The following is a 26,772-nucleotide window of genomic DNA, read 5'->3' as shown; positions in this document are numbered from 1 at the left end:
ACGAAATAATAACAAAAAAGAGTTGTCCTTAGCAATTAAAAGACTGTTAAGTTAAAAATTTTGACGTTAACTTATCAATCGATTTATTACAAAAATATCTACAGAATTATTTTTGCTATAGAAGATTTCTTGAGATTCTTTTTTTTGAAGGAGGGATGCAGTCGTTTTTTTTAAATTTGAGAGTGATTTCAGTACTTTTTGACAGTTTTGAGCAAAAACAAGTTGAACTGAATATTTCCCCTTGTTGTGTGAAAACATGAGTTCGGATTTCCTCAAATCTACCAAGCTTAACTCGAGGGCGCTGTATATTAAACATACTTCGTAACACTTCACCGTGGAAGTAACACTCGTAACACTCCTTGAATTTCAATTTAAATCGATAGATTTTTTGCTGAAATTAACCCAAATTGAGAAAACTGGCTCAAGTTTATATTTTATAGTTAAAGTATAAAATGGTCGAAATGATTGCGTTTTTCCGTGCCATCGCCTTCATAGTTGGAGAGCGGAATTTGCCTACCTTTTGAAAAATGAAATTGAACTGAAGTAAGAAAGTGCACATATACACAAGGATAGCCCGTTGCTGTGCAAGAAGCACAGAATATTCCGACCATATTCATAAAAAAACATTAGGCTCCTATTTAAAAGCGAGTATGAAAATCCAAACAATAAAAAAACTGAGCCAAAAAAGGTTAAAGGTTTACAGGTAATTTTGCGCTGATGATTGCCAATTCTATGTCTCGTGACTGTATAGACCTTGATGAAAAAAACTTCATACAAAAATAATTAATCAAACTCTGATATGATTGAGGTTAAACAATTACAACATCTATCTAATAACTCCAATTTTAAGTAATTTGATATCTAATTTAAAATCAGGCTAACTAAAAAAGCCACTGGCTGGATTTTTTTCATATTTCGAAAAATTAACCTGAAGATAATAAATATTTTTTTAAGATTTATGGAATTCGGCAATAAGTATTCAAAACAAAATTCAATCAAACCAAAAAAAATCAGCGATTAACGTATTGACAAAACATCAGGTCACTAACTATTTTAACAAAACGGCTTCGATGGTTTAGCTCTTCTGTTGGACAGTTCCGCCAGCATGACCAGTCAGGTTTATTATTTTACAAGGCACCTCATATCCTTTTTAAAAAACATAACAACAGTTAGTCACGCAGAGATTAACGCAGTGATGTTTTAAGCTTACACTATGCAATCATTTTAGTACACTATAAATCAAAGAATGATATTCTCATCAATTCCTTCATGTAACGCAAAAACCTATAAAGGTTGGAACTAAATTTCTCGGTCGAGAAAAACTTTTGCTTGTCACTTGAGCTGTAGTTGCCTTTTAAACAGTTTCTCTACTAAACGGATATCATTAAATCACCTCAGTTTTCAATATTATGTTCTTTTTCCTGGATTCCTTCGTTATTTTCTGATGGTATGACTGCTCTCAAGGTCTGAATGCAGGCAACAGGGGGTCGTTATCTTCTGACATTTCATTATCTTCATCTTCACTGTCGTACTCTCTCTGGAAGTGAGCGTCTGTGGCCTTCGGTCTTCCTCTGGCACATCGGAACACCAGTCCGGCCAGGAATATGGACACGAAGAGCCAGTTGGACCAGTAGTAGATGGCTCCAAACACCCACATTTTGTAGAAATAGGCCAGCAGGAAGTCAGCATTCGCCGTTTTCACACACTCTTCTAAACGCGACAAAATCGTGGAATTGGCATGCAACTTAATCCACACAGTCGAGGCGAAGCTACGCAAAAGATGTATATATATAAAAACGAACAATTATATTGAAAATATACCTAGGCGAAGCGAGATTCCCACCGATTGCGATACAATATAAACATAAAAAAAAACTAAGAATCGAAAAAACAAACAAAAAACAGTACGAAATCGAAAAAAAAACTAACAAATATCGAAAAAAAACTAGTTATATCAAACATTTTATATGTTTGTCTCGATAAATGGTCATTCTAGGAAAATCATGCCAAGAAAGAAAACTGTAAATGAAATTAAATTGAAATTGTAAGTTCTTTGGGCTGACATCAGTTTGGCCGAAAAAAAGTTTAATAAAAAAACTTCGAAAAGTTTTAGTTCGCCCCCGAAATTATTTATGAAAAACACTTGCAGGAACAAAGAAACTTACTTACAGCGAATGAAAAATCCGCGATGAGGCAAGTAAACCTGACAAAACAAGCAGACAAGTGAAAGTCCGACCATTCAATTTTGCCCGAAAAGAATTTTCAAATTCATACATACTGAAAAAAGGTACGACTGGGACTCGAACCCTAAGCTTTAAGCGCAAAGGCAACCGCCATACTTCTAGGTTTAGTGGAAAGGAGCCTGAAAGTGGTCAATAATTCATTTTCTAACAGATTTGTAAGAAAAGTTGTTTAAGGGGAAAAAGTCTAGTTACCGATTACAAGAAACTTGCTCTCGCAAGTATAATAAAATATTGAAGCAAAATTCAATTATTTCGCAAAGTTCACCTGATGAAAAATTGAAAATGAGCAGCTTATGATAGTCATAGATTCTATTGCAACATTTTGAGGAATTCAACAACGCTGAAAAATCATTAGCAAAAACAAAGAACGAACTCTTCTTAAAACTTATGAATCATGAAAAAAATGAATTCGTATTAGAGCTTCAAACGTTATCTGTGTGCACCACTACAGAAATTTAGAAGATGAAGAGCGAGAAATAAACCGTCAGAATTTCAAACTTTAAGACTAAACAAAAAGCAGCAATGAAAAAAAAACTTCTCCAAACTTGGTCCAATTGTCAAACACTTCGGTTATATTTCAAGTCAGCTCAGTCTCAATGGTTAGAGAAAAAGATCCACCTAGATAGAAGCCCAATAAAATTGCATCAAACGTAAAAAGTTTTGAAAAACAAATAGTCGCTTCGGAATCGAAGCTCATTCCACGGACATGAAAGTTTTCAAGTCGACTAATCTACCAAACTCCGCCACTGACGCTTTAAGACACAAGTCACTAGTAAATTGAAGACTACTCGCTATTAAACTGCCAAAACTATGCAACAAAAGTGCTACCAGAATGAGCAATTTATTCGCGTGCTGGAAATCAAATAGTGCACTTCAGACAATGACACTACGCTGACTAGTGTAATAACACGAACAATAAATCCAGAAACCTGTAGAACAAATCAATTAATCATGGAACTACCTGCACAGTAAGAAAATTAAAAATGGCATTCGATAATAGTAAAGAAAACACGAGCACTCCAGAAAAACACGATACTCCAAAAATGCATTTTTCAAGCTGATATTATCATACTTGTAAAACGTATATATCCCGAGGACGCAAATCCAGGTCTTTTTCGTCCTAAGAATCGCGTTACATCTGGCTCAAATGCGCATACACAGTCATTGAAGTAGAATTTATTACAGACCAAATTGACGTTCATGAGTTAATTCTCTCAACATAGCTAACAGACAACTGGAAGAGTCAATGAAAGCAAGGAAACAAAAAAAAGTAACATGTTTTTTGAAAGAAAAACTTCTAACTCTTTGATTCTCAACAACAAATTATAATTGAAACTTTTACAATGAATATAACCCAATTTAAGAAAACTAACTGGATCGATAGGTATTTTTTTCCGCTGGCAAGTCGATCACGTTTTTTGTAACTTTACACTTTGGCTGTTCGGTAGAAGCGTTTGCGTTTCATTTTGTCAAACTATACTTATGTTTCAAAACTTTTTTAATACAAAACTAAATGTCATGTATTAAGGAAACTAATACACACAATTCCATTCAATTTATATAAAACTTTAAAAAAATTTGCGATTTGCATACCTGGTTTGGGATGGTCTGCACATTTAACTGATTTGGTTCCATTCACTGTAGCGTTGTTCTGAAACCAACAGGAATCAAACTTTGTAGTAGTTAGAACATAGTTGAAAGATGCCCGAGGGAAAAAGAGATCGACCTGATGGCACGAAGTGCCCGAGTGCGGCTCTTTTGCCCGAGGCCATATTCAACTATGTTCTAACTGTTGAAGAGCATGTTTTTGCTCTTTCTGAGGGAAAGATGCCGGAAAATTGTGAAAGAGCCCGGAAAATTGCGCGAAACTATGCAAATGATTTCTTTTTGATTCATGCGATCTTATATTTCATTTTTCATTCATGCCTTGTCGTGAAATAACATGTGTGAAAGAGCAAAAACATACTCTTCGCACCAAAAATCCACACAGAAGTGAAGCTGCAACTTCGCAAAATGAGCGAGAAAGCGGCAAAGATACGGGAGCTTTTAAATACACAAAAATTCAAACTTTCATGTAATGATACATGTAATAGTTCATGTAATAAACAAAAGGCAATCACACTAACTTTGCACTAAATTAGATTGTAATAAACCGAATTGCGTATAAATTATGCATTTTCAAAATCCCGCGAAATATAACGAGTTGGAAAATTTCTGAAATGAGATTTTAATTTATGAATCAACTGTGTTAACTTATTTCTAATCAAATGTCAAAGCACAAGTAAATATAATGCTAATGCAGCCTATGTATTCAAAAACGCCACCAATAGTAGCACTTTTATTTTCGACTTAGGTTGGAAAAAAGTTTCATCGAACAATCGCACTACACTACGCTGGCGTAAACATAATCACTTATTAATGCAACCGTTAAAAATATCTTTCGCTACGTCAGCGGAAAAACCCTTGTGAAATTACGAGTCGCTTTCAGCATCATATCATTAATTGTTTCGGATTTTTCGAATGAGCCAGAAATTGGTTTTCGTGAATTCGACTGCAACAGTCAGCGAATTGAGATCAAATCGGGACCGAAGTTTTGTTCACTTTTTTTGTAGGGAAAGGTTTATTGTCACTTACCCATGTCTGTGTTCCGTATGAGTAGTAACCGGGTGCGATGCTGAAGAAAAGGACATTGACAGCCAGGATGGAGAAGATAAGGATGTACACAAGGAACAGCAGTGCTTCCGGCTTAGTCTTTCTCGGTCTAATCTTGTACAACTAAAATGAATGCTAGAAAATTCAAAACAAGAATGACACATGATGTTTCGACTACTGTAACGTGGCTAAAACATTTAAAAATGAAAAAATATATATATTAATTTTTCGAAATATTTTGACATTTTTGGTGTAACGTTACTGAGGTATCAGTGAAATTAGTATTCAGTTTCCAAAATAAGTTAAAACTATCCTCAATAAGGTAACAACAATAACAAAATCAGAGACCAACACGGATTCTATTTTACCAAAAATCTTTAGTTCCACAGACTTTGAGAAAATCTTCAAAAGGTTTTGACTGAATTGTTCTTGCCATGTCACACAATGAGATCATATTGGCGCCATAGTTTTAGGCACCATAATGAAACGAAAAAAATATGAATAAAATTATATGGGGTACAAGTGTCATAGAGGGGTCCCAAGAAACTAACCGGGTCCCTAATGAAAATAAACCGTCTCAAAATTATTCAATTTAGCGCTTTGATGATGTCAATTAAAAAATCGAATAAGTTTGCGCGAATGAGGTGGTTTATTATGTTTGAGAAAAAGTTTTATAATGACCGACCTGTGTGTTTTGAGCTATTTATTTGCGGTATTTGCCCGAAATTAATGTAAATTGGGACCCCTCTATTACACTTGTATCTTAGATGGCTCTCCCCCCAGCAAAACAGGACGGAGTAAACGTTACTTACACTGACGCAGCAGATTCTGATTCCACTGTGGACGATGCCTGCCACCACACACATTACGATATACACCAACAGACACACCAGAACTATATAGTCAATAGGGAAAGCCTGAAACAACTTCGGGTCATTACTATGGCAATTAGTTCAGTTTATACAGGCACAAACAGGCCATAAAAAGACATAATTCCAGAAATATTTGGTTATAAGTTTTTTTAGGGGAGCGGTGGTGAAGTGGTTACGTCACCGCCTCTCAATCGAAAGGTCGGATGTTCGAGGCCCACCATGATCCGTGCTCGTTGCAGCCCAGAAAAATAACCAAAAAGATTGCATGTAGTTCTTAAAAGAGGGGCACAACAGCGGTTCGCCGTGATGAGCTGTACAGATCTTGTGTTGGTCCTTTCCGTCGTGGATAAATGGTCTTAAAAGGGTATAAATCGCACTCACGAAAAAATCGCAGATTTTTTAGCGTGCAATTTTCAACTTCAAATTCAAGTCCGCAACTTCACGAGAACTAAACTATCAACTAAACAAAAGGCGGTACCTCCGAAGTTGGAAATACTAACATCGAAAAGGGAATGGAAAAAATTGGAGGACATACGTAGCTGGCGTACAGCTGAAACAAAATTAGCAGTCGAAAACACGATTTTTTGTTGTAGCAAAAAAAGGAGACTTCAGGGCCAAAAAAAATCGACCAAAAACTTTGATAAAAAAAACCAGTTCCATTATTTTAAAGGGAGGCGAAGCAGAGCAGAAACAAATGAAAAAAAAAAAAGATGACACGTTTTTTGAATTCCAAATCACGGTAATTAAAAGATCCCCGAAAAAAAAAAACACAAATTCTAGCAAAATGAACTTTCAATGCAAACTTATAATATAGCCAACTGCCAATGAACGCAATTAACCGAAAAAAAAGTATATGCTCTTAAAGCTCTTTGAATTTGTAAAACAACTTCTGAGTGGCATTTTTTCGATAAAATTGACCAAATTTGAGAAAACTGGATCAATACGTATTTTTTTTATTTCGCTGGGAAAACTTAAAAATTAAATTCCACTTTCGAAAATAGAAGTCGATCACGTTTTTCGTAACCTTGACACTTTCGCCGTTCAATAGTGGATTTTGCCTACCTTAAGAAACGAAAAGAACTGATTTTGAAAAGAAATCGAAAGAAATCAGACCACGAAAATAAAAGTAAAACTTGAGCCTGAACAAATTTAAAAAATAATCGCCACCTATACAAGACTCTGAACTACGATCATTGACTCTTAAAAAGAAATATAAAGTAACAGCAGGACCAAAATCAATTCAGTCCAAAGTCCCAAAAAAAAGCACATCACGATTATCGCTACTGAACAGTCATTTATTCAAACTCGCTCATAATTTTTCACAAAAAGCAAGAAAGCAAATAAACAGCACGTACAATTTGAATGAGCTGAATACTTTTGTGCAATGGAAAATCTGGAAAAAAAGCGAAATTAAAAAAATACGTCTATTAATTGGACTCATCTGAAGTTCAGGAATACTTTTTGATACTATACCCTAGTCCCAACTCATCTGAAAGCGCCTCGCACTCAGAACTAGCATGCCGAACAAAAAAGTCTAAAATGGACATTTTGTTTGAAATTTGATACATTTCTCATTTGAAATTTAATTTTCCAGTCATAAGGCATGATAGCATACTGCACAATCAACAAGATGACAAAATAGTAAAACTTTTTGAGGAATTTTTGCTAAATCAAAATGATATGGAAGAGAGGCTAAGATCGCAAGAATGATACTCATGCAAGGACAGTCTCAATTTTGCTAACCCACCCTTTGATGCCAGAACAGTAAATGACGTAACCATCGAGACAGAAATTTCCAAAAACAATTTGGGAATTGAAATTTAAATAGAAGAAACAAAGGCGTGTCATATTCTGCTTGCGGATTACAATGACTTTTGCCGATTCTCATCTGCAAGTTTGTGTACTTTGATGATAAGTCGGTAATACGGAACAGCACGCGAATTTTACGCAAAAATTTAAAGCACCAAATGAACAAGGGATTTACTTAAACGAGCCGCTGCCCAAAGCAGATACAGAAATGATTGCAGCTGCAAAGCAGATGGGTCTCGAAGACCACCATGAACAACTGCGTGGTTTTGGTTTTTCGGTTGCAGTGAGGACGGGAAAAATTCAAAAAAAGATGTCAAAGTTAACGGTCGATAAACTGAAAAAGCTTGAGAAAGCTTCAAGTTGCAAGAGAGGATGCAACTGCTCACAAAAAGTCTCCACCAGTAAAAAACATAACGCTGCCCAAAATAGGCAATCAAAGCGTCTGCTACTTTACTACAAGGAGGAACTGAAGCTTAAAACTTAGAGTTATTAATGACGAGCTGTGCAAGACTCTCGTTAAAAGTTTGTTTCATGAATTAAACATTTCAAGTATATTTCCTTGTACTTGTAATTCAGAGAGAAAAGGGAGTTTTCTCATATTTTTTTCCCTTTTTTTGGGCAGTCTAAATTAGTTTTCTCTCTTCAGTTGACTTCATGAATTTTCTCGGTACTTTTTTCGATTTTTGCTAAATTGACAGTGAAATAAACTTATTTCAAATCAGTGCTCGGTTAAAGTATCGGAGAGTCCTTTGTTGGCCCTGCTTGTGATAACGCAAGCAGATCTGACTGGTTTTTGATTACGCAACCAATAAATCAGTTAAGGGGTCCTTCAGTTAAGGGGTCCTACTTTTTTTCCGGTGCAATACCAACTATAAAAATTTTAACAGCTCTGTGATTACGCGGAATTTTTTTGATCTAATCCAGTTTCTTTCCTTTTAATAGTTTAGTAGCACTCATCAAAACTCAATGTAAATCAACCGAGAGAATGCAAAAAAAGCATTTGTTTCAAGGATCAACAAAGATTCATAGGGGTCATTAAAGTATGTATTCAAGCAACTAAATTTTACTACAAACCATAAGATTGCTTCCGAAAAACCTTTCCGAATTTGAAGTTTTAGTTGCTCAACTAAATTCAAAGCCAATAATGATAGGTATAACAAAAACATGGTTGAAGGAAAATCAATTAACCAACTTAATTAAATATTTGGGGTATCAGTTTTTAATTGACTGCTCAAGAAAAAAAGAGGTGGAGTAGGTATACATGTCAGAGAAATTATCATTTTTGAGGCACTCCAAAAATTAAATGATAACAAAATCCAAATTCCGAGCATTCGAATTGTGACAAAACATTGCAATAGCATCATATTTTCGTGTATTTATATACCACCCAGCGCAAATAATTCGCAAACATTAGACAAGCTTCGTAAAATTTCAGATAGTCTTATGATTGAACCCCAGGCAAAACATGCAGTATTTAATGATTTCAACATTAATGAATTGAACGAAAACAAGAAAAAATGAATTCATAGTAGTACTAGATATTTGAGAACTGAAACTTGCCAACAGCAAGCAAGCGGCCAGAGAAAGTAGTAGGAACAAATAGTGTATCAATCTCTTTAACCAAATATGTCAAACCAAAACAATTCGAACATCAGTAAGCGATCATAACACTGTAACATTGTAACCCAAAATCAGAGAATCCCATTCAAAAACATCTAACTAGACCGTGATATAACCTGCATTCTAATAAATTAGTTGAAGATCTCAGGGCCAGTCTTAGACCTGACATCGACTAACTTAACGATCATCTCTTTAATAGATTCTAATGAATCTTTTTCAAGACTGCACAAAAATTTGATAGATAAATTAGATATGATTTTTCCCGAATAAGTATCCAAAAAGGGATAAAAAGTTTGGAATAATGATGAAATAGAAAAGGCGGCCACAAAAACATCGATTACTAAACCAGTTCTAAAAGACTCGGTGCATCACCAAATGACTCGGTGCATCAGCGTGGCGGAAAAAATATGAAATCCAATCAGCTTTTGTGAAAAAATTAATAGCGTTCTATCAAGAAAAGGAAAGCGTTCTATCAAGAAAATTTGAAGCAAATATTCACAACAAAGAATTTTTCAGAACGAATGAATTAACAGGTTGAAAACAGAAAAAATATTAAACTTGTTTAGATTAACGCTTTCCTTTTACTAGCTATTAATTTTTTCACAAAGGCTGATTGGATTTGATATTTTTTGCGCCATGCTGATGCACCGAGTCTTTTGGTGATGCACCAAGTCTTTCAGAACTGGTTTAGTAATCGATGGTTTTTGTGCCCGCCTTTTTTATTTCATGTTTAATCCAAACTTTTTATCGCTTTTTGGATACATTTTTTGGGAACAATCAAATGTAATTTATCTATCAAATTTTCGTGCAGTCTTGAAAAAGATTCATTAGAATCTATTAAAGAGAAATTTTAACACTTTCTATTTTTGGGTTTATTGGTTTCAAATAAAAAGATTTGATTGGAGCAAAAATTTCCATCGCCTGGCCGAAAAAAGTTGGGTTATGAGTAATTTTTTTACCATAGGAAAAAACCTCGCAGCAAAATTTTTTTCGGCCAGGCGACAACGTTTCGCTCCAATCGAATCTTTTTATTTGAAACTAGTAAGCAACAAAAATAGAAACTGTTTGAAAACATGAAACCGAAATACAGCCATGACCCATACAACATTAAATATTTTGTTCTAAAAAAACATCAGCCTGTACTTTTGGAGTTGCTTACAGCGCTTTTTTCAAAAATGCTTCTGCCAGATTTTTCCGAAAATCCTAAAAATTGCTGAAGTAATTTTTATACACAAAGACGGTAACAAAAAAGATCCTGCTGATTTCAGACCATTTTCTTTTATACCGGTTTTCGGCAAATTTTTCGAGAAGCTCACTTTCAATAATATTGACCAATTTTTTTGACAAAAGAAATATGTTCAATCAAAATCAGTTTTGATTTAGCTGAAAACGCGGCACTATAGTTGCTATTGTATCCCTGATTGAGAAAAACAATTTCATTGGAAACATCAAACCATCTTAGCCCAATGCTTATTCATAGACCTGAAAAACTTATGACACTGTCGAACATACTATTCTGCTGGGTAAACACGAGTCATGTGGACTTACAGGGCATGTTTTTCACTTATTGAAATCGTATTAGGCTAACAGAAAACAATCTGTGTACGTTCAATGAAAATCAGTTTCGATTTAGTTCACAACGTGGCACTGCAGATGCTATTGTATCCCTGATTGAGGAAAATAGATTTCACTGGAATGATGAAACCATCTTAGCCCAATGCTTATTCATAGACCTGAAAAAGCCTTTCACACTGTCAAACATACTATTCTGCTGGATAAACACCAGTTATGTGGACTTAGGGGCCCTATTTTTAATTTATTAAAATCGTATTTAGCAAACAGAATACAATCTGTGTACATTGAGACAAAAAACAAAAGTTCAAGGAATAAAGTTTGGTGTCCCACAACAATCCTAAATGATATAGGAAAAAAAAGCAACAACCCTCAACAAGTTAGTAACGTGTTACCCTATCCGTATGATACAGTCATACAAACAACCTCTTCATTAAATAGTCTGAAAGCAGATCCCCAAAAAGTCTTAAACGAAACTAATGTTTGGTTAGCAAGCAATAAACTAACACTTAACAGAGAAAAAAAACTATGCTTTTCGGCAAAAGTTAGCTCTGAAACATTCTACAGATACAAAAACTAATAGCGAAAATTTTTTTTAAAGCAAGTTTCAAATATCTTCGAAATACTTAAGATTATAATTTAATGTTCGAAAACCACGTTAATTAATTTAAACAAAAAGTACGCCAATACTGTGGGCTTTTTTACAGACAGAAAAATGTTGACAAAAAAGCAGCTTCTTTGAACCTATAAAACTTTTGTTGAGCCAATTTTACAATATGGTATTCTCGTTTATGCATCAACTGAAAGAATAAAATTCGAACAAAATGCTCCCGAAACGTCTGCTACAAAACCATGTTATAAAAAAAATCGAATCAATTACATACGTCAAACAATATGATAAAAAATTTTCTTCTGATAAAAAACATTCTGACGAATTGCTAAAAGTTTAGTGCAAAGTAATACGGAGTAAACGCCAATCTAAGAATTTCCAAAAAGTAATGTGAAGAAATGTGACAAATCGAAGACTGGAAAAAAGTAATGAACGCGAGTAAACATTAAAAAACAATGAATTTCTTTAAAAAATCTCATCTTTCACAATTCAAAGAAAAAAGTAGATGCCTTATAAGCATTTTGAATTTCTAGAACAATTTATGATTGGCAGTTTTTTTATAAAATTAACCCAACTTGAGAAAACTGGATCAATAGTTTAAGTTTTTATTCCGCTGAAGATCTAAAAATTAAATTCCATTTTCGAAATTAGAAATCATTCACGTTGATGAATTTAAATTGAACTCTAAAAATGCATTTATACTTAAAAGCAATCATTAATGCATCAAAATGTATGAATGCATATCTGTCGTTATTAGACTCTTAAGACGTTTCCTGAAAAAAAAAACAGGAAAAAATCAAGATCTATATAAGAATCTTTACTACGTTCATCACTCTCAAATTAGCGAGAGCTGTCGCCGCATACTCAAAGTTTGCACCAAAGCACTCGATTGCTGCCAGAACGAGCACTTTTCACGATTTTGCTCTTTTTGTTGCCTAATTTACAAAAAGGATGAAAAATTTTAATAACCAGGAACTAAACAACTTTAACCATCAATTTTGAAATAACTATATTCAAGCTAATAGTTATCTGATTAATAAGCTGTTTTGTAGTTACACTAAAACAAATCTGTATTTGCCTTCTTCCTTGTTTTTCGACATTTAAAAATTTTTTTATTATGATTATGATTCTTATGATTACGATTTTTATTATTATTATTACTATTCTGGTAAACCTGCAATTTCTATCAAACGGTAAAACTTTCATCCTTTTGTGATCAAGCTGTGCTCTCATCCCAAGATTTTCTTCCCCCTAACTTCAAGAGTACCAAGAAAAACAATTTTGATTCTCGCTCTGAGACGCCTGAAAACAAGCTTAATTTAGTCAGTCTAACCGCGCTCTCTCAAGTGATGTTTTTTTCATTTGTAATTCTGTACGTCTAATGATTTCATTCGGAATTTGTAATGATTATATATAATAAAATGCTCACAACTTGAAAGTTTAAGAACATATATCAAAATCAACTCTTAATATTCAGAGATAATTCATATTCAAACGCAGAGGCGAAGCTGCTCTTCGCAAACACTAGCGCGAACGACAAAAAAGCAGCTCTACAAAGTAAAATAAATAAAAAGTAAGAATAGCCTAAAAAATTAAATTTTTTAATATGCCGGATTCGATCCTACAACCAGTAGATATAGAACCGCCTGTCCTCGCAACTGCGTCACATACCCTAGGCAATTTACTAGCTCTACGTTCATCGACTCCTAAAAAATTCTGATGATTTATTTAGTCAACACTTACCACCTGCAGCTGAGTAAGGACATAATCAATAGGATTGACCCAGGCAGTTCCATTGATGACGTAGCCATATCTGTAGCCCTCTCCATTCAGGATTCGATCAAGACTAAAAAGATAATCATGCTAGTCTCTTTAATGTTTTTGATGCAAACACCAAGATTCGCGAACTCAATAAAGCGCGGAATTTTTCAAGCTCGAATCAAAAACAAGATCTAGTAGACCTTTGAACAAAAACAATCTGTAATTTCTGTAATTTACAAATGAAAATTACCGAATAATAAATCAAGATTAATTAGATCAGGGTGAAACAAAAAAAATAAGTTTACTTGGTGGTGACGATAACTCCGACGACAAAGAGAGAGATTGCGAAGAAGATGAGCCCTGCGAGGAACTGGAAAGGGCGACAGAGGAGGAAGCACTTGGCACAGCACCACTTCGCCTCCATCTGTTCCAGAATACCCAGCTGCCTCCTTACATCTTCTAATTCACCCTCCATCCGGGCCACTTCCTTAATTCTCCCATTCTAAAAACAGTTCAAATTCATTCGAACACATGCGAAGCACAGATGCTATTGAATTGCCAAAGCTATCCAGCAAAGGTGCAATTAAATGAAAAGCCTTCTTTGCGAGTTGGGTTAGAAAAAAGCAAATTCTTAATATAAGAAACACTTCGCTCGCTAGCTAGTTGGTGTAAAAACCAAATTTCAAAACACCGAACTCGAAACGCTGTTATTAAAGACATCTGAAAACGGATCTCTAATGCTAAGCAGCAAACATATTAGTCGAACTTTCGTTCAATTAAATTCTTGTTTTGCAGCTGCATGAAACAATTTATTGTCAATTTTATTATTTCGTCAAACTGAATCTAATTAACAAGCCATTTTTTCACTTGTGGTTGTATTTAAATGGTCAATTGACAAATACATTATTTCTACACAGAGGCGAAGCGGAGCTTCGCGCCACTTATATGCAACACAATCATGACAAAAAAACAAGTCGGAAAAAAAATGGAAAATGTTGAAAAAAAACTAGGTGAACCAAAATGAAGGGCACCTAGGGCCCCAGCTAAAGCTGGAGGTATGTGATTGCTACTTTTTGGATTTGTTATACTGATGCGGGACGAAATGCGAAGTTCAAAAATTAGACTTTGCCTAAAACCTTAGTTGTTTCCCTACTAAAATAAGAGAGAGGAGGGAAAATTTTCAGGATTTGGAATGTTTCCAAAGACATAACGTTTCTCTTACAAAACATTGCCAACCGACAGTTAGAAAAGAGTAATGAACGCAATGAAACTGAAACGAAACTGTTTTTTTTTTTCAAAAATCTTCAACTTTTGAATTTCGAAGAAAAAAATAGATGGCCTTTAAACTCTTTGAATTTGTAGAAAAATTATGATGGACACTTGTTTGTTAAAATCAAACTAATTTGAGAAAACTGGATCAATAGGTAAAACTTTTATTTCGCTGGGAAATCTGATAATTAATTTCCATTTTCGAAATTAGAAGTCGATCACGTTTTTCGTGACCTCTATAAATTTGCTGTTCCATAGTGGAATTCGCCTTCCTTTTAACAATAAAAATGCACTGAACTTGAGAGAGAGAGGGGACACTTTATTGTTTCAATATACTTATGCAGTTGCAGAACTGATTGTATAAGAATCTAGTGTACAATATTACGCAATGGTTATATAACATAACAAGAAAAAACATAATTTTCTACGAGGACGAATCAAATAATTGATTTAACAAAATAAATGTCCTTGGATGCGGAAAGACTCCTTATTGGGTAACAGGGTGTCATCTTTTCTTATGATGAAATTTTTTATCAGAGTTTTTGTCAATGTGTACGGTAGTTTTCGATTAAACAAGGTTCGGAATATTGTGTTAAGGTTTCTGATTGATGTAAATAAGAAAGACTTACGAAGGAAATCAGTTTTACATGTTAAAGGGAACAGTAATGTTCCAGTTCGATGGTTATAGCGGAATTCAGAATTTGGGAATCTTATATGCATGAAAGCTGGGGCATCGTTTCGGCATAACCTGTGAAGGTAGTGTGCTGATCGGTACTCGATTATATTCCGAGCAGTAGGAATTTTGTGCTGTTTCCTTAGAAGTGTAACGGAATCTCGTTTGCTTATATTTATTATTATCCTGATTCCCCATTTTATTTGTTTTTCGAGTTTCTCAATATTATCTTGCGTAAAACCTGTTTAAGAGCATGCATGGATAGTGCAAATGGCTCAGTACAAGAGTATTTAACAGGAGAATTCTAGTATGCAGAGGGATTTCCTCCCGGATGCATTTTATCGTTTGGATTGCTGTAGCCATTTTTTGTAAAATTTTGTTGATTTCTTTGTCGAATGTTAAGCTTATGTCAATATTGACGCCGAGAAATTTAACTGTCTCTGTTAAATTAACTTGATAGTTTCCAACTTTCAATGAAAGATTTTCAGTTAGTTTCTTTTTCGACGGTGCCGAAAATACAATGAACTGGCTTTTGTCTACATTAATCATTAATCGATTTAAATGAAAATACAAGAGAATTTTATTGAAATTGTTTTAAATGCTCTTTGTTGCTGTTTCGGGATCTGAATGAAAACTAAGCAGAGTCGTGTCGTCGGCCTATTGTACTAACGCACATGATTTGTCTATTGTTTGTGGCAAGTCATTTACATACAAGTTGAACAGCAGTGGTCCTAGTACAGTACCTTGGGGAACACCTTGCTCTAATTTAAGCCAATCGGAGTGTTCGCCGTTTACTATTGTCAATTGCTGTCTGTTTTCTAAAAATGACTTAATAAGAGTTGTTGCTGACTGTTCAAAGCCAATGTGACTTAGTTTCCTTTCAAGGACTGAATGAGAGAGTGAATCAAATGCTTTAGATAAATCAAGAAATGCAGCCGCTGCTGTTATTTTTATCGAGATGGAATCTGATTTTTTCTGTTGTGTATAAAAGAGCATCATTAGTTGAATAACCTGGACGAAAGCCAAATTGTTATGGATTTAGAATATTGGAATTTGCTAAGAATTCGTGAATTTGGGATGAAAAAATTTTTCAAACAACTTCGATAGAGTGGGTGTAATAGAAATTGGACGATAATTTACTGGATCTGTCGAGTCGCCTTTTTTGAATATGGGGAAAAACGTGTGCCTTTTTTAAGGTATATGGGAATACGGATTTCGAGATGCATTCATTGATAATCATCGTAAGAATTGGGTTTGCAGTATTAATGCTGTCTTTTAGAGCCCAAGCAGGGATTTTGCTTGGTCCTAATGGCTTGTTTAAGGGAAGTAATAAAATTGCATCTTTCATTTCTTTGTGAGTTATGAACCTGAATTGAAAGTGCCTATTTGTTTTGCTGTGTAAACTGTACTCAGTTGGTACATCTATGGGAGGATCTGCGTTTTTGTATTCTACTAATGTTGAGAACCTGTAGTTAAGGAAATTTGCTTTCTTCTTATTTTCAATTATAGTGTCGCCAAACGAATTCCGTAGATCACCTATTTGCGTTGACTGTTTCATGGTGTTCCTGATAGAGTTTATGAAATTCCATTGTTTTTTGGACAGTCAAGCATTTTGAATTGGGCTGTTTTCTCTTTCTTGTATAAATGTTTTAGATGATTGTTGTATTTATTTCTTATTCGTTTATAGTTTTCAAAATTGGCATCTGTTCTTGATAATTGATATGCCTTTAGAAGATTTTCTGTTTCCTGTTTTAAAGGTCTATTGACTGAGTTAAGTACTTTAACAGACAGCTGTAGCTGCGGTTTATTTCGGATATACTTCTGCTCTAGTGGTGCGTGAGCGTTTAGGGCATGCGAGAAATTATCTTCAAATTTTATTAACATTTTAGAGACATCGTTTTCTTGGTAGACGAGAAACCATGGACTCTGTTTAAGTTCCTCGCAGAACCTATTTTTACAATAATTGGTTTTGTTGAAGCGAAAAGTTCGAATTGAAATGGCTTTTTCGAATCGTTTTAGTTTGCTAATACACATTGTTATTAAATGGTCCGTGTTTATAGGTGGTTCTACAATAGTTTCTTTACAAAGAGATTTGGTTGTTATAATGTTATCTAAAATGGATTGGCTGTTTTTAGAGTTGTATGTCGGTATCGACTTATTGGTTATTGACAAATTGTATGGTTTAATAGAATCGCTGAGAAATTTAGCTTCATGTTTATTCAAGTAGTTAATATTGAAATCACCCAAAATCGTAACATCTCGCGCTTCAGACGCAGCGTAATCGATACCCTTTAGTGTATCTTCTATAAAAATTTCCTTGAATTGTTTGTGTGGATTGTAGGCAATAGCAATTATCTGTCTTTTTGATTTTTGTGAGATGATTGGCTATATTCCACAAAAAGTCCTTCAAAATGGGAGGGACGCAGATAATTTAAATCTTCTCGAATCTTAGGGTTAAATATTTTCGGAATAAGAAGAAGAGTACCACCACCTGCGTGTTGACCAGTGCATTTTTTGCTACGGTCGCATCTAAAAATTTCATGGGTTCTTTTGCAGAATGAATAAGTTTTATGATCGCATGTTTCGTCAAGCCAGGTTTCCGTAAGACCGATAATTGTGTTTGAGTCAACTATTTCTGACAAGAAACGTATTTCCACGTGTTTGTTCTTTATGCTTCTACAATTTAGAGTTATATATTTGAGGAAGTTGTGGTGTTCCTTTGCTTTGTTTGCCAGGATTTCATATGAAAGTGCAGGACCTGGATTGACTTCGATGTCCCCACATTGAAGAAGCAGGATTTCCAACATTCCAATCTGAAAGGTTAGTAACACAACTGCGCATTAGATGCCAGCTGTGAATCTAAAGTGGCGGTTAGACGTCATGTTTCTAGTTTTGAGTAGTGCGGTGCTGTTGGGTACATTGTAATTAATGGGAATGCTAGTTAAAAGGGAGAAAATAAGGAGAGTCTTTAAAAGCCATTGGCTAAACATAAATTTGATAGATCCAGATCATTGGGTAATAGACTACTAAAACAACATTAGTATGGATAGTATCTATTATGGCGTAAGTCATAAATACTACGATTGGTATTCATATAATTGTAGGTTTGATTGTTGCTGAAATCATGGCTCGCAAGATTCTTTGGGTGCTCGGGGCCCCACGAGACTTGGCTTGAACCAGGTTTCATACGATTCCTCTGAGGGTGCGCTGGGCCCCTAGAGTTGGAAGTATTCGGAGAAACAACTCGAGGTGATAAGCTGGATAATGGTAGCACCTTTTCCATGATTGCATTTTTTAAAGTACTAACAGAACGCATCAAATGTACTTCATCAAAGAAGATTGACTGATAGTCGTTTATGCTGAACAATTTGATACTTTTTTTTCTTAAATTTATGAGCAATAAGGCTGTTGAATTCAGTTATACGTTTACCACTTACAGAATCGTGTGAAGCCAGGAAAATGCCAGGAATAATGGTGCTGTTGGTGTCAAGGATAATATGCTGAAGTTAGTAGTCAGTGCCCAAAGAATGGCAACTAGTGTTTCATCACTCTCTGAAACTATTTAATAAGTTTATCACAACAATTAGGCTAACAATTAGAAATCACTAAAAAGAAATCACTAATCAAACCGCGAAAAATCAAAATTGAGCTTGAACAGATTAAAAGTTGAGGAGTAACCTAGAAAAAATTGAGCGTAGCAAATAGTTAAGGTACGCTACCAACAACCTGTTGTGTCGATTAAACCTATGATATCAGATTTGGCAGGTTAGTTAGAGAAAAGTCCAAAAAACGGTCAACAAATCAGAAATTCCGAGAATCATAGCTTTTCGTTTTAAAGTATTTGGAAGAAGCTGCTTATCCAGAGGAGATTAACATAACCAGCAATTCCGATTGAGTTCAAAAGCCCAGGTTTGGCAGGGTAGTTTTCGAGAATGGCCAAAAAAAGAAAATTTTGACTTTTCTGAGGGCCATAATGTTTTGTGTCAAAACAATTGATGTGTCGGGTATGCAAAGGAACTCTTCAGGTTTTTCTTTAGATTTTACCTAAAATCTAGGATATGTGAGGGAATTTTTTTGGTAAAATTCGTAAAATTTAGATAAAACACGCTAAAAAAAAAAGACTTTTCCGAGGACGATAACTTTTTGTGGAAAAATTGTGGCCACTAATACAGGGGAGCTTCAAACTACCCGTTATCTCCACTGAACCCACAAACTCTGATTTCTCTCAAAAACTAACCGGTCAAGCCTGAGGTTGTGGGTTCCGTGGATATAACGGGTAGTGTGAAGCTCCCCTGAAAAAAACGGCCAAAAAAGTCAAAAATTTTACTATTCCGAGGGCCAAAATTTTATATGTAAAAAATTTGGGTGGGGTGAAAATGAGGGAGCTTTCACCTTCGTTCTATTCACTGCAGCCAAGATTTCAGATTTGGAAGGTTAGTTTTTGAGAAACCAAAAAGATGAAAATATTCGTCAAATATTCCCCCCACAGACTTTTTCGAAGGTAGTAGATAAAGGGGTAAAGCAAAAAGAGACTAGAGGAGTATGCAGGCACAAAATAATCTAAACAATCTTTCTATGGACCCTCCTTTTTTCAAAATCGGTAGAAAGGTTTTTGAAACTTAACTTTTTGCAAAAAGTGATAAAATTTTCCAAAGCATCTCAAAAAATAAAAAAAGAAAACATTCCCGTACATTTTCATAACACCCGTTTTTATCAAACAGGAATTTTAGGCAAAAATGTCAAGCAAGGCATTTGAAATTTAAATTGGCAAATGAACAAAATTTAACAAGCGGAAACACGGCCGGGAATCTGGAGCAGACGCCAGTTGAGACGAAAAAAAATTTTGTAAAAAACTTTAAAAAGTTTCAAGTCCCCCCTGAAACTATCATGTAGTAACTAGTACCCACCCATTAGTTAAAACTGAATCCCACCCATTAGTTAAAACTGAATTTTAATGAAATGCGCATGTCAGCTGCATAGTGATTTATAAGTGCTTAATAGTGATTCAATTGATTTTTTTAAACTGGTTGTAAGACTTAATTCCGATTTGATAACGCTTGCTAATCGCTAGCGTAAAAAATATTGCAATTCTCGAGCGTGAAACTTCAAATTCAATACAGGAAATTGATTGGTTTTAGCTAAGCGCGAAATAATGGAAATACAGCAGCCAGCTATCATGCTTAAATCATATAAACCTACATTTATTTGTACTTTTATCTCAAAATTGAGCTAAGCTCAAGTTCTATGTTTTTGACTTTTTTTAAAATATTCGGTACTTACATATATTTCATAATGATAATGAAATCTTCGCCTGGCTAATTTGGTAGAGTAAAGGGAAATTTGAAAACATGCAAGATACTAGTCGGTGAGACGGCCCTAGTGTCAGATTGGTTTTCCTTGGTGTTTCAGTGTAGTTAGTATTCAATGCGAGTTGTTTATTGTTCCTACTTTCGCAAAAAGCGAAATATTTATCCTCGGTGTGGTTTTTTTATTCAGCCCTCTGATTATTTTTTGTAAAGTTCTGAGGGTTTGAAAATTGCCAAATTGGCCATTTTCTGGACTAAATTATGCGCTCTTTGAAGAATTTATTCATATTGCTGAGAGCGTAACGCGAATTATTTATGCCTAGCGAATTATCCCGCACATCAAAATCGATCCAAATTGAATTGAGGCAAGCTAATCGGATCGGTCGTATTAATTTTGTACGACTCAACATTTACACTTTGATATTGTACAAAGTTAATAGGTTTTCAAAATTTTTCTTTTCCCAAAAACTAATCGATATGAATTAAGGGACAGTCGTAACATTCAGGGCTTTGCCCTGATATACGAGCCGTCTTGTTCAAGAGTTAAAATGGGACAAGTGCAAAGCGATACTTCGCAAATAAGAAAGCAAGAGGGAGCCACAAAAACTTTTTTAAAGCAAAACTGCTTTTTGCAAACACAGCAAAAAGCGCCAAGTAACGTTACAAGGTTTAAAAAAAAATTAAAAAAAGCAGGAAAATTAAAATAGTAATGAGTTTTGAAAAGCAAATTGACCTATACAAGAGTCAAACCTCAGTCCTCTGATATCCAAGTTTTCAAGTCGACCGCCCTACTGTGCAGCTTACAGAATCCAAAAACTAGCACTGAAAAATTGCAGAATACATCCTTTTGAGCTACCAATACAATACACCAAAATGATCACTTTTCTTTACGAGTTGGGTTGGAAAAAAATGCGTAATATGACACTACTCTGGCTAGTGTAAATAAATAAGCTTTGTAAAGCAAAAAGAACTCGGCTGATACGGGATTCAAGCCGCAGAATTTCGCATAATCAAGCATTCGCCTTCCTGAGTTGGAGATTAAACATCTCTGATAGTATTTTCTAACGGCCCTTACCAATGCAGGGTAGTCGTTCCTAACTCGAAGAGGCCGATGATATTGGAAAACCGGCAACCAAGTGGGATTAAAACCGTCTACCTTCGTGTTAAGAGTTATGCGCTTTACTACTCATCCAATGCCGCTCAACGACAGCCAGACAGTGAATACCAAGCAAGCTAACAACTTGGATAAAATACTTCCAAAAACTCGCCCACCAATGAAATTGATCACAAACGTTGAGCACAATCGTGGGCGAGTTAAGATGGGAAAAAGTTAACGCATTTTATAATAAGCGTTTACTTGTGTAAAAGTCCGAAGTTCAAAACTGAAACAGAGGCAAATCTGCACCTCGCAAACACAAGTGAGAAATTGACAAAAGGAGTCTCTAAAAAGTGAAATAACAGAAGGTAAGAAACAAGCCCTAAAAAACAAAAATTTTCGGGAATATGAGACTCTCGTATTGCATCTGCTCCACGGGCCCTTGACAGTTAGCTAACACTAGCCACCAATGAAGCAGCTACAGATGCTAATCAATTGCCAATGCTATGCAGCAAAAATGACACCAAATATAAACACGGCGGCGAACTCGCAAACACTAGCCAGAACTTGACAAAAAAGTAGCTCTATAAAGTGAAATAAGAAAAAGTAGAAATAAGCAGGGAATTAGTTTCAAAAACTTTGCAGCTTAGAGGCGAAGCTGCGACCTAGAGATCAAGAATTGCACTACTTAACCTCTCAGCCACGGCAAATACTAGCAGAAAACAGTTGCTATGAAATTATCCAGTACTACATATCGTGATTATCGCAAAATTGCCACAAAACAGCACTTCTAATCGCAACTTAGGATAAAAAAAGATATTCATACTATACACTACGCTCGTTAGTGTAAACAAAAAGAAGTAACGATGATTCAATAAATGACTTACCCTTTTCTTGGCCGACTCGATGCGGACTTTAAGAGCCTGTTCTGAAGTGACCAGATCGTCACGTGTGCTCTCCAGAGACAGCCGACCGAAGATCCAACTGACGGGCATCGCAGCCATCCCATAGGCCTGCAATGGAAAACCACCAAAGAGATCAAAATTAAGCAAATTGCATAAAAATTAGCAACAATTCTATCAATGAATAATGCATCTGTACTGATTTTTTAACATGTTCGTTTGTGAATGAATTTTTTCCCATTATAGTTCCCAGCGTAGTATCAACAAAACTATGACACCCCCCACATACGCTGTGATTTTACTATCATGGTAAACAACCAATTTAAGGGGGCGGTTCTAGGATTTTCAAGGGAAGGCGGATTTCAAAAATATTTCAAAAACTTTGTCGATAGGAAAACTTTTGATGATAAACAGATCAGATATGCCGTTTGTGGGAACTTTTCGGACGTACTCCCCTTCAAAATTTGTACATATTGGCGCTAAAGGAAAAGTTTAGGGCAAAAATAGATGTCAGAAATATTACCAAAGGGGAGCCCTTTGGTTGATGAGGGGATCGAATCCACCCCTGCCAAACTTGAAAAAACCTTCAAAATTCTAAGTCTATCAGATCAAATTATGTAGCGCTAGTCTGGAAAAGCAAGGCCCAATTCTTGTTGCCTACTCAGCTTTAATACCATGAGTAAAATTTCTGTTTAATTAGAAGCAAGAGTTGATTCGTAAATAATAATTATTAAATAGACAGTACCCCGTAGAAGCAGAGGAAGAATACTCCGAGCGTGGTGAAGATGTTCACGACCAGCGCCAGACTGTTCTCGCCACCTGCTCACAAAAAATACTCACTCAAGCCATCGCAAAATCAACAACTAGGCACATATTTGACTAAATTTGAGCCACAAAAAAATGTTGAAATATTATGATCTTCACATTTTATCATCTTCAAAAATATAGTCAAAAATTCACATATCCAAAAATTGGTATTCCTTTTGCTACGGGAAAAATCTGCCAGGATTAACGTTGATTTATTTAGCTGGATAATAAATCAATTGTAGTTTTAGCTTACGGTCATTTCCCAATTTCGGAATGATCCACTCCAGATCTGAGATAGATGAATTGGATCCAGGAGTCTCACGCAACGGAATCAGAGCCCTGAAGTTGACAACGTCGATAAGTTATTTGAATCGAGGAATCATTAGTGTAGAACTCCAAACTTTTTCATGGTAGCAGGGGCGGATCTAGGATTGTTTCAAGGAGGGGGAAGAATGGTAGAATGGATTTTTAAAAAAGTGTTTTCGACGTCGAAGAAGAGAAGAATTAATTTGTCGATGTTAATTATTTTTAAATCAGACGTCTCTTATCTACCAAATTTCTTTTCCGAGCTCTTTGAAAACACTATATTATAACGTATAACTTATCACGATATTAAATTGTATTGATTTTTTGCATTGAAATGCTGGCCCGAATTCCACCTTATAACGACTCAGTGCGTTAAGTAGCAAAATCTGGATACTTTTTAAATGGAATTCGTGCAATTGAGAGACGTATATCATGCTAGAAGGACCAAAATTTGAAGTCATTAGCCAATCAGAATTCAGTTTCAGAATGAAAAAAAAATAAAAAGGGCGGCTTATTGATCAGTACGTTTCGGACAGTTCAATTAATGTTAACTGGTTAAAAATTTTCGCGCATTCCGTCCTTCTGTAATGATAATAGCCCCGCCCCCATTGTTGTACTATTTGTATAATAGAACCAAATAAGCAATCCCCCCACTAAATAAGTTTACAAAGGGTATCGCTCACTTGGCTGGTTTAGGGGGAAGGTTTTCCTATGTTTCTTTGCATAGATTTGATCTACTAACCCCAAAGTGAGGAGGAGTGCTGCAAATAAGACGAATGCGGTGGTCCACTTGAGAGCAGAGACACATCTGGAAGAGAGGTGGTTGTCCTCATCTGCCTCGTCTCTACTCTGGTTGTAGAAGAAGGCGAAGGGCAGAATTCCAAACACGAACAGCATGTCCAGTCCATAGAGACCTGAACAAAGACAGCAAAAAACTTCAAATCAGATCAGTGTCGAGATTAATATTCTTAAACTCTTACTCAGTATTTGATCTATATTCGTAGATTTAATTTGATGATTCCTAATTTATGGGTTGTTAACAGATAAACTAAGACCAGAGGAACAAAAGAAAAAACGCAATGAAACTTCAAGAAACAAATGAAACTTTCTCAAGAAAAAGTTTCAAGATGATTGCATTTGATCCATATTCGCAACTTTACTTTGATTATTCCTCATTTATAGTTTCTTACGAGATAAACAGTAACAATTATTCTCTAAATGAAAACGGATGTTCGATTTACATAAATCGTATCCTTCACAATTATTGAGGTTTAAAAAATGCCATATTTATTACCGTAATAGGCATATTGCATCAACTCGTTCATCTCATTTCGGCTCTCTTTTGAAGCAGCCCATTCCTAAAACAAATGATCGAACCTAAATCATGATCTGCATGAATTTCATACAATGCTACAGTGCTGATTTAAAGTATCCGAGCAAAAAGCAAAAAAAAACTTAAAACGCGTTTTTCTCAAATTGGGTTGACTTTAGGTAAAAAATGATGGCATCAAATGTTTTGGCAGTAATTGACCCGGTAGTAGTAGCGTAACTTGTGATTGACAAAAAAAGCCAAAAATGATCCATTTTTGATATATAATATTGGGCCCGAATTTCGCAACAAACTACACGATATTATTGCTGCTGAAATTTTACGCAAGGTCTGTTTTCATCATTTTTCACCTAATGTTAACCCAACTTGATAAAAAACGCTTTAAATTGCAAGTTCTATACGTTTCGTGCGGATAATTCAAAACAGCATGAAATTCTTCATTAAAAAATAAAGTTAAAATATAGCCAAAAGTCAATTGTAAATAGTCAATGAACGCATGGAAACAGAAAAAAACTAATTTATTTCTGAAAAACTTCGGCTTTCGAATGTACATATAAAAGAAATTCGGCTTTAACTCTCTTTGAATTTCAATACAAATTAAGGATTGACATTTGTTTCATACAATTAACTCAATTTGAGAAAACTTTTTGGGACCAGAAGGTGAAGTTTTTATTCCGCTGGGAATCTAACATTAAGTTTCACTTTCGAAATCTAAAACTTAATTTCACTTTTGAAAAGTAAATTTGTTGATCACATTGTCCGATTGTTTTGAAAATTGACATGCAGACTAATTAGGTCATGACAAACATATATGTAGTCAACCAACCTTGTAAAACCACTCATTACTAAAAACTGATGCTCGTGTGAGATTGTAGCGAGGAAAAAGAGCCGTAACCAAAGCTTAATTTTTCAAGGCTGATTCTATAAAAAGTTTGCATTTAGTTGTACCTTGAATTGTCCATTTTCCTTTGCGAATGAGACTAGGAATATGTCAACAGGAAGGAGAGATGAGCTCAAAAGGGCCACTAGCAGTCCCAAGATACACACTAAAAATGAGCCACACTCCCTTCGCTTACGACTGGCGAAGTACTGCACAAACACCACGCACAGAACTAGCTCAACCTGAACAATAGAAAGGCTAAAAGCTTATCATTCAACTAATTTTTTCACACCAAATTAACATCCGCCCCATTTTAGGGGGAAGAATGTTAACTTGATTGTAAGTTAAAAATAAAGCAATTTGAAACTAATTTCAAAAAATGGTCGAGTCTTCTTTTGAACCTTTTCAGCGAAAACCTTTTAACTAAGGATTCAGCTGCTTAAACCGCAGAAACAGTGTTCAGCCCGAAAATCGAGACCATTAATCCAAAAGGCTTTAACCCTACCCTTAAAGCCTTAGGTAAATATTTTTAGGCAAATGATGAAACATTAGTTAATTGTGTAACGAGACTTACCAAAAGGACAACCGAGAAAGGTATCCATGTTGCTGCCAACACACTACTGGGAATAATCATTTCATTTAATCTGAAGCACCAGATAGAAACTTTAGTTAACTATGATCATTATCCACAATCAGTTGATTTGTCTTTGAAGACAGCAAAGCAAAAATGAGGCTTCTAAAAACTGCTCAACAAAAATATCTGTGTACTGCTAATTCATAAATCCCACCTGAAAAATAACCAGACTGCTGTTACTCATACAAAGTATAAAACTAACATTAAAACTGTTTTAATTCAAATTCTATAGGACAATTTAAATGCATGCATGCTATCCGCTTTATTGATGGCTGGTTTGTGGTGGACAGATATTGCACATGTGCAAAGACATGAAAGTCCAACTCTGGAATCCGGCGCTTTGAAACTCATTGGTAAAAATTCGTTTGCTTATTTTTTGGAAAACTTATTTACTTATTATCGATTTTCTAGAAAAATTCAAATTAATTTT

At 35.1% G+C, this 26,772-nt stretch overlaps 2 protein-coding genes across 2 annotated transcripts in view; both read right to left on the bottom strand.

The window, feature by feature from the left end:
- LOC134843968 (CLIP-associating protein 1-like) overlaps positions 1 to 18,662 on the bottom strand; it is a 205,742-nt gene extending 187,080 nt beyond the window's left edge. The window contains exon 1 of the mRNA XM_063860353.1: positions 18,642 to 18,662. The gene's annotated coding sequence lies outside the window, so the exon portion shown is untranslated. The remainder of the gene's footprint in view (positions 1 to 18,641) is intronic.
- On the bottom strand, positions 769 to 26,492 carry LOC134843969 (probable lysosomal cobalamin transporter). Its single transcript, XM_063860361.1, has 13 exons — positions 26,283 to 26,492; positions 25,777 to 25,950; positions 24,793 to 24,856; positions 24,241 to 24,412; positions 23,446 to 23,531; positions 23,131 to 23,204; positions 22,371 to 22,496; positions 13,445 to 13,641; positions 13,122 to 13,224; positions 5,708 to 5,812; positions 4,878 to 5,018; positions 3,837 to 3,894; positions 769 to 1,710 (listed from the first exon to the last, which is right to left on the bottom strand). Exons 1-13 carry the CDS (start codon positions 26,340 to 26,342, stop codon positions 1,460 to 1,462), a joined length of 1,611 nt encoding a protein of 536 aa, XP_063716431.1. The 5' UTR covers positions 26,343 to 26,492; the 3' UTR covers positions 769 to 1,459.
- Between the last annotated feature and the right edge of the window lie 280 nt (positions 26,493 to 26,772).

Source organism: Symsagittifera roscoffensis, chromosome 4 (assembly GCF_963678635.1).
Source record: "Symsagittifera roscoffensis chromosome 4, txSymRosc1.1, whole genome shotgun sequence".
Classification (NCBI taxonomy): domain Eukaryota; kingdom Metazoa; phylum Xenacoelomorpha; order Acoela; family Convolutidae; genus Symsagittifera; species Symsagittifera roscoffensis.
Note: the sequence above shows the minus strand (reverse complement) of the source record. Positions and strands in the feature narration are given on the sequence as shown.

Bases quoted from the DNA above. Each gene is read 5' to 3' on its own strand.
- LOC134843969 (XM_063860361.1), bottom strand. From the start codon at position 26,342: ATGATTATTCCCAGTAGTGTGTTGGCAGCAACATGGATACCTTTCTCG. The intron at 13,642-22,370 runs GTAAGTCATTTA...AACTGTTTTTAG, and splicing joins TCGAGTCGGCCAAGAAAAGG to AATGGGAGAATTAAGGAAGT. The intron at 3,895-4,877 runs GTAAGTGACAAT...TGTTGGTTTCAG, and splicing joins CATACGGAACACAGACATGG to AACAACGCTACAGTGAATGG.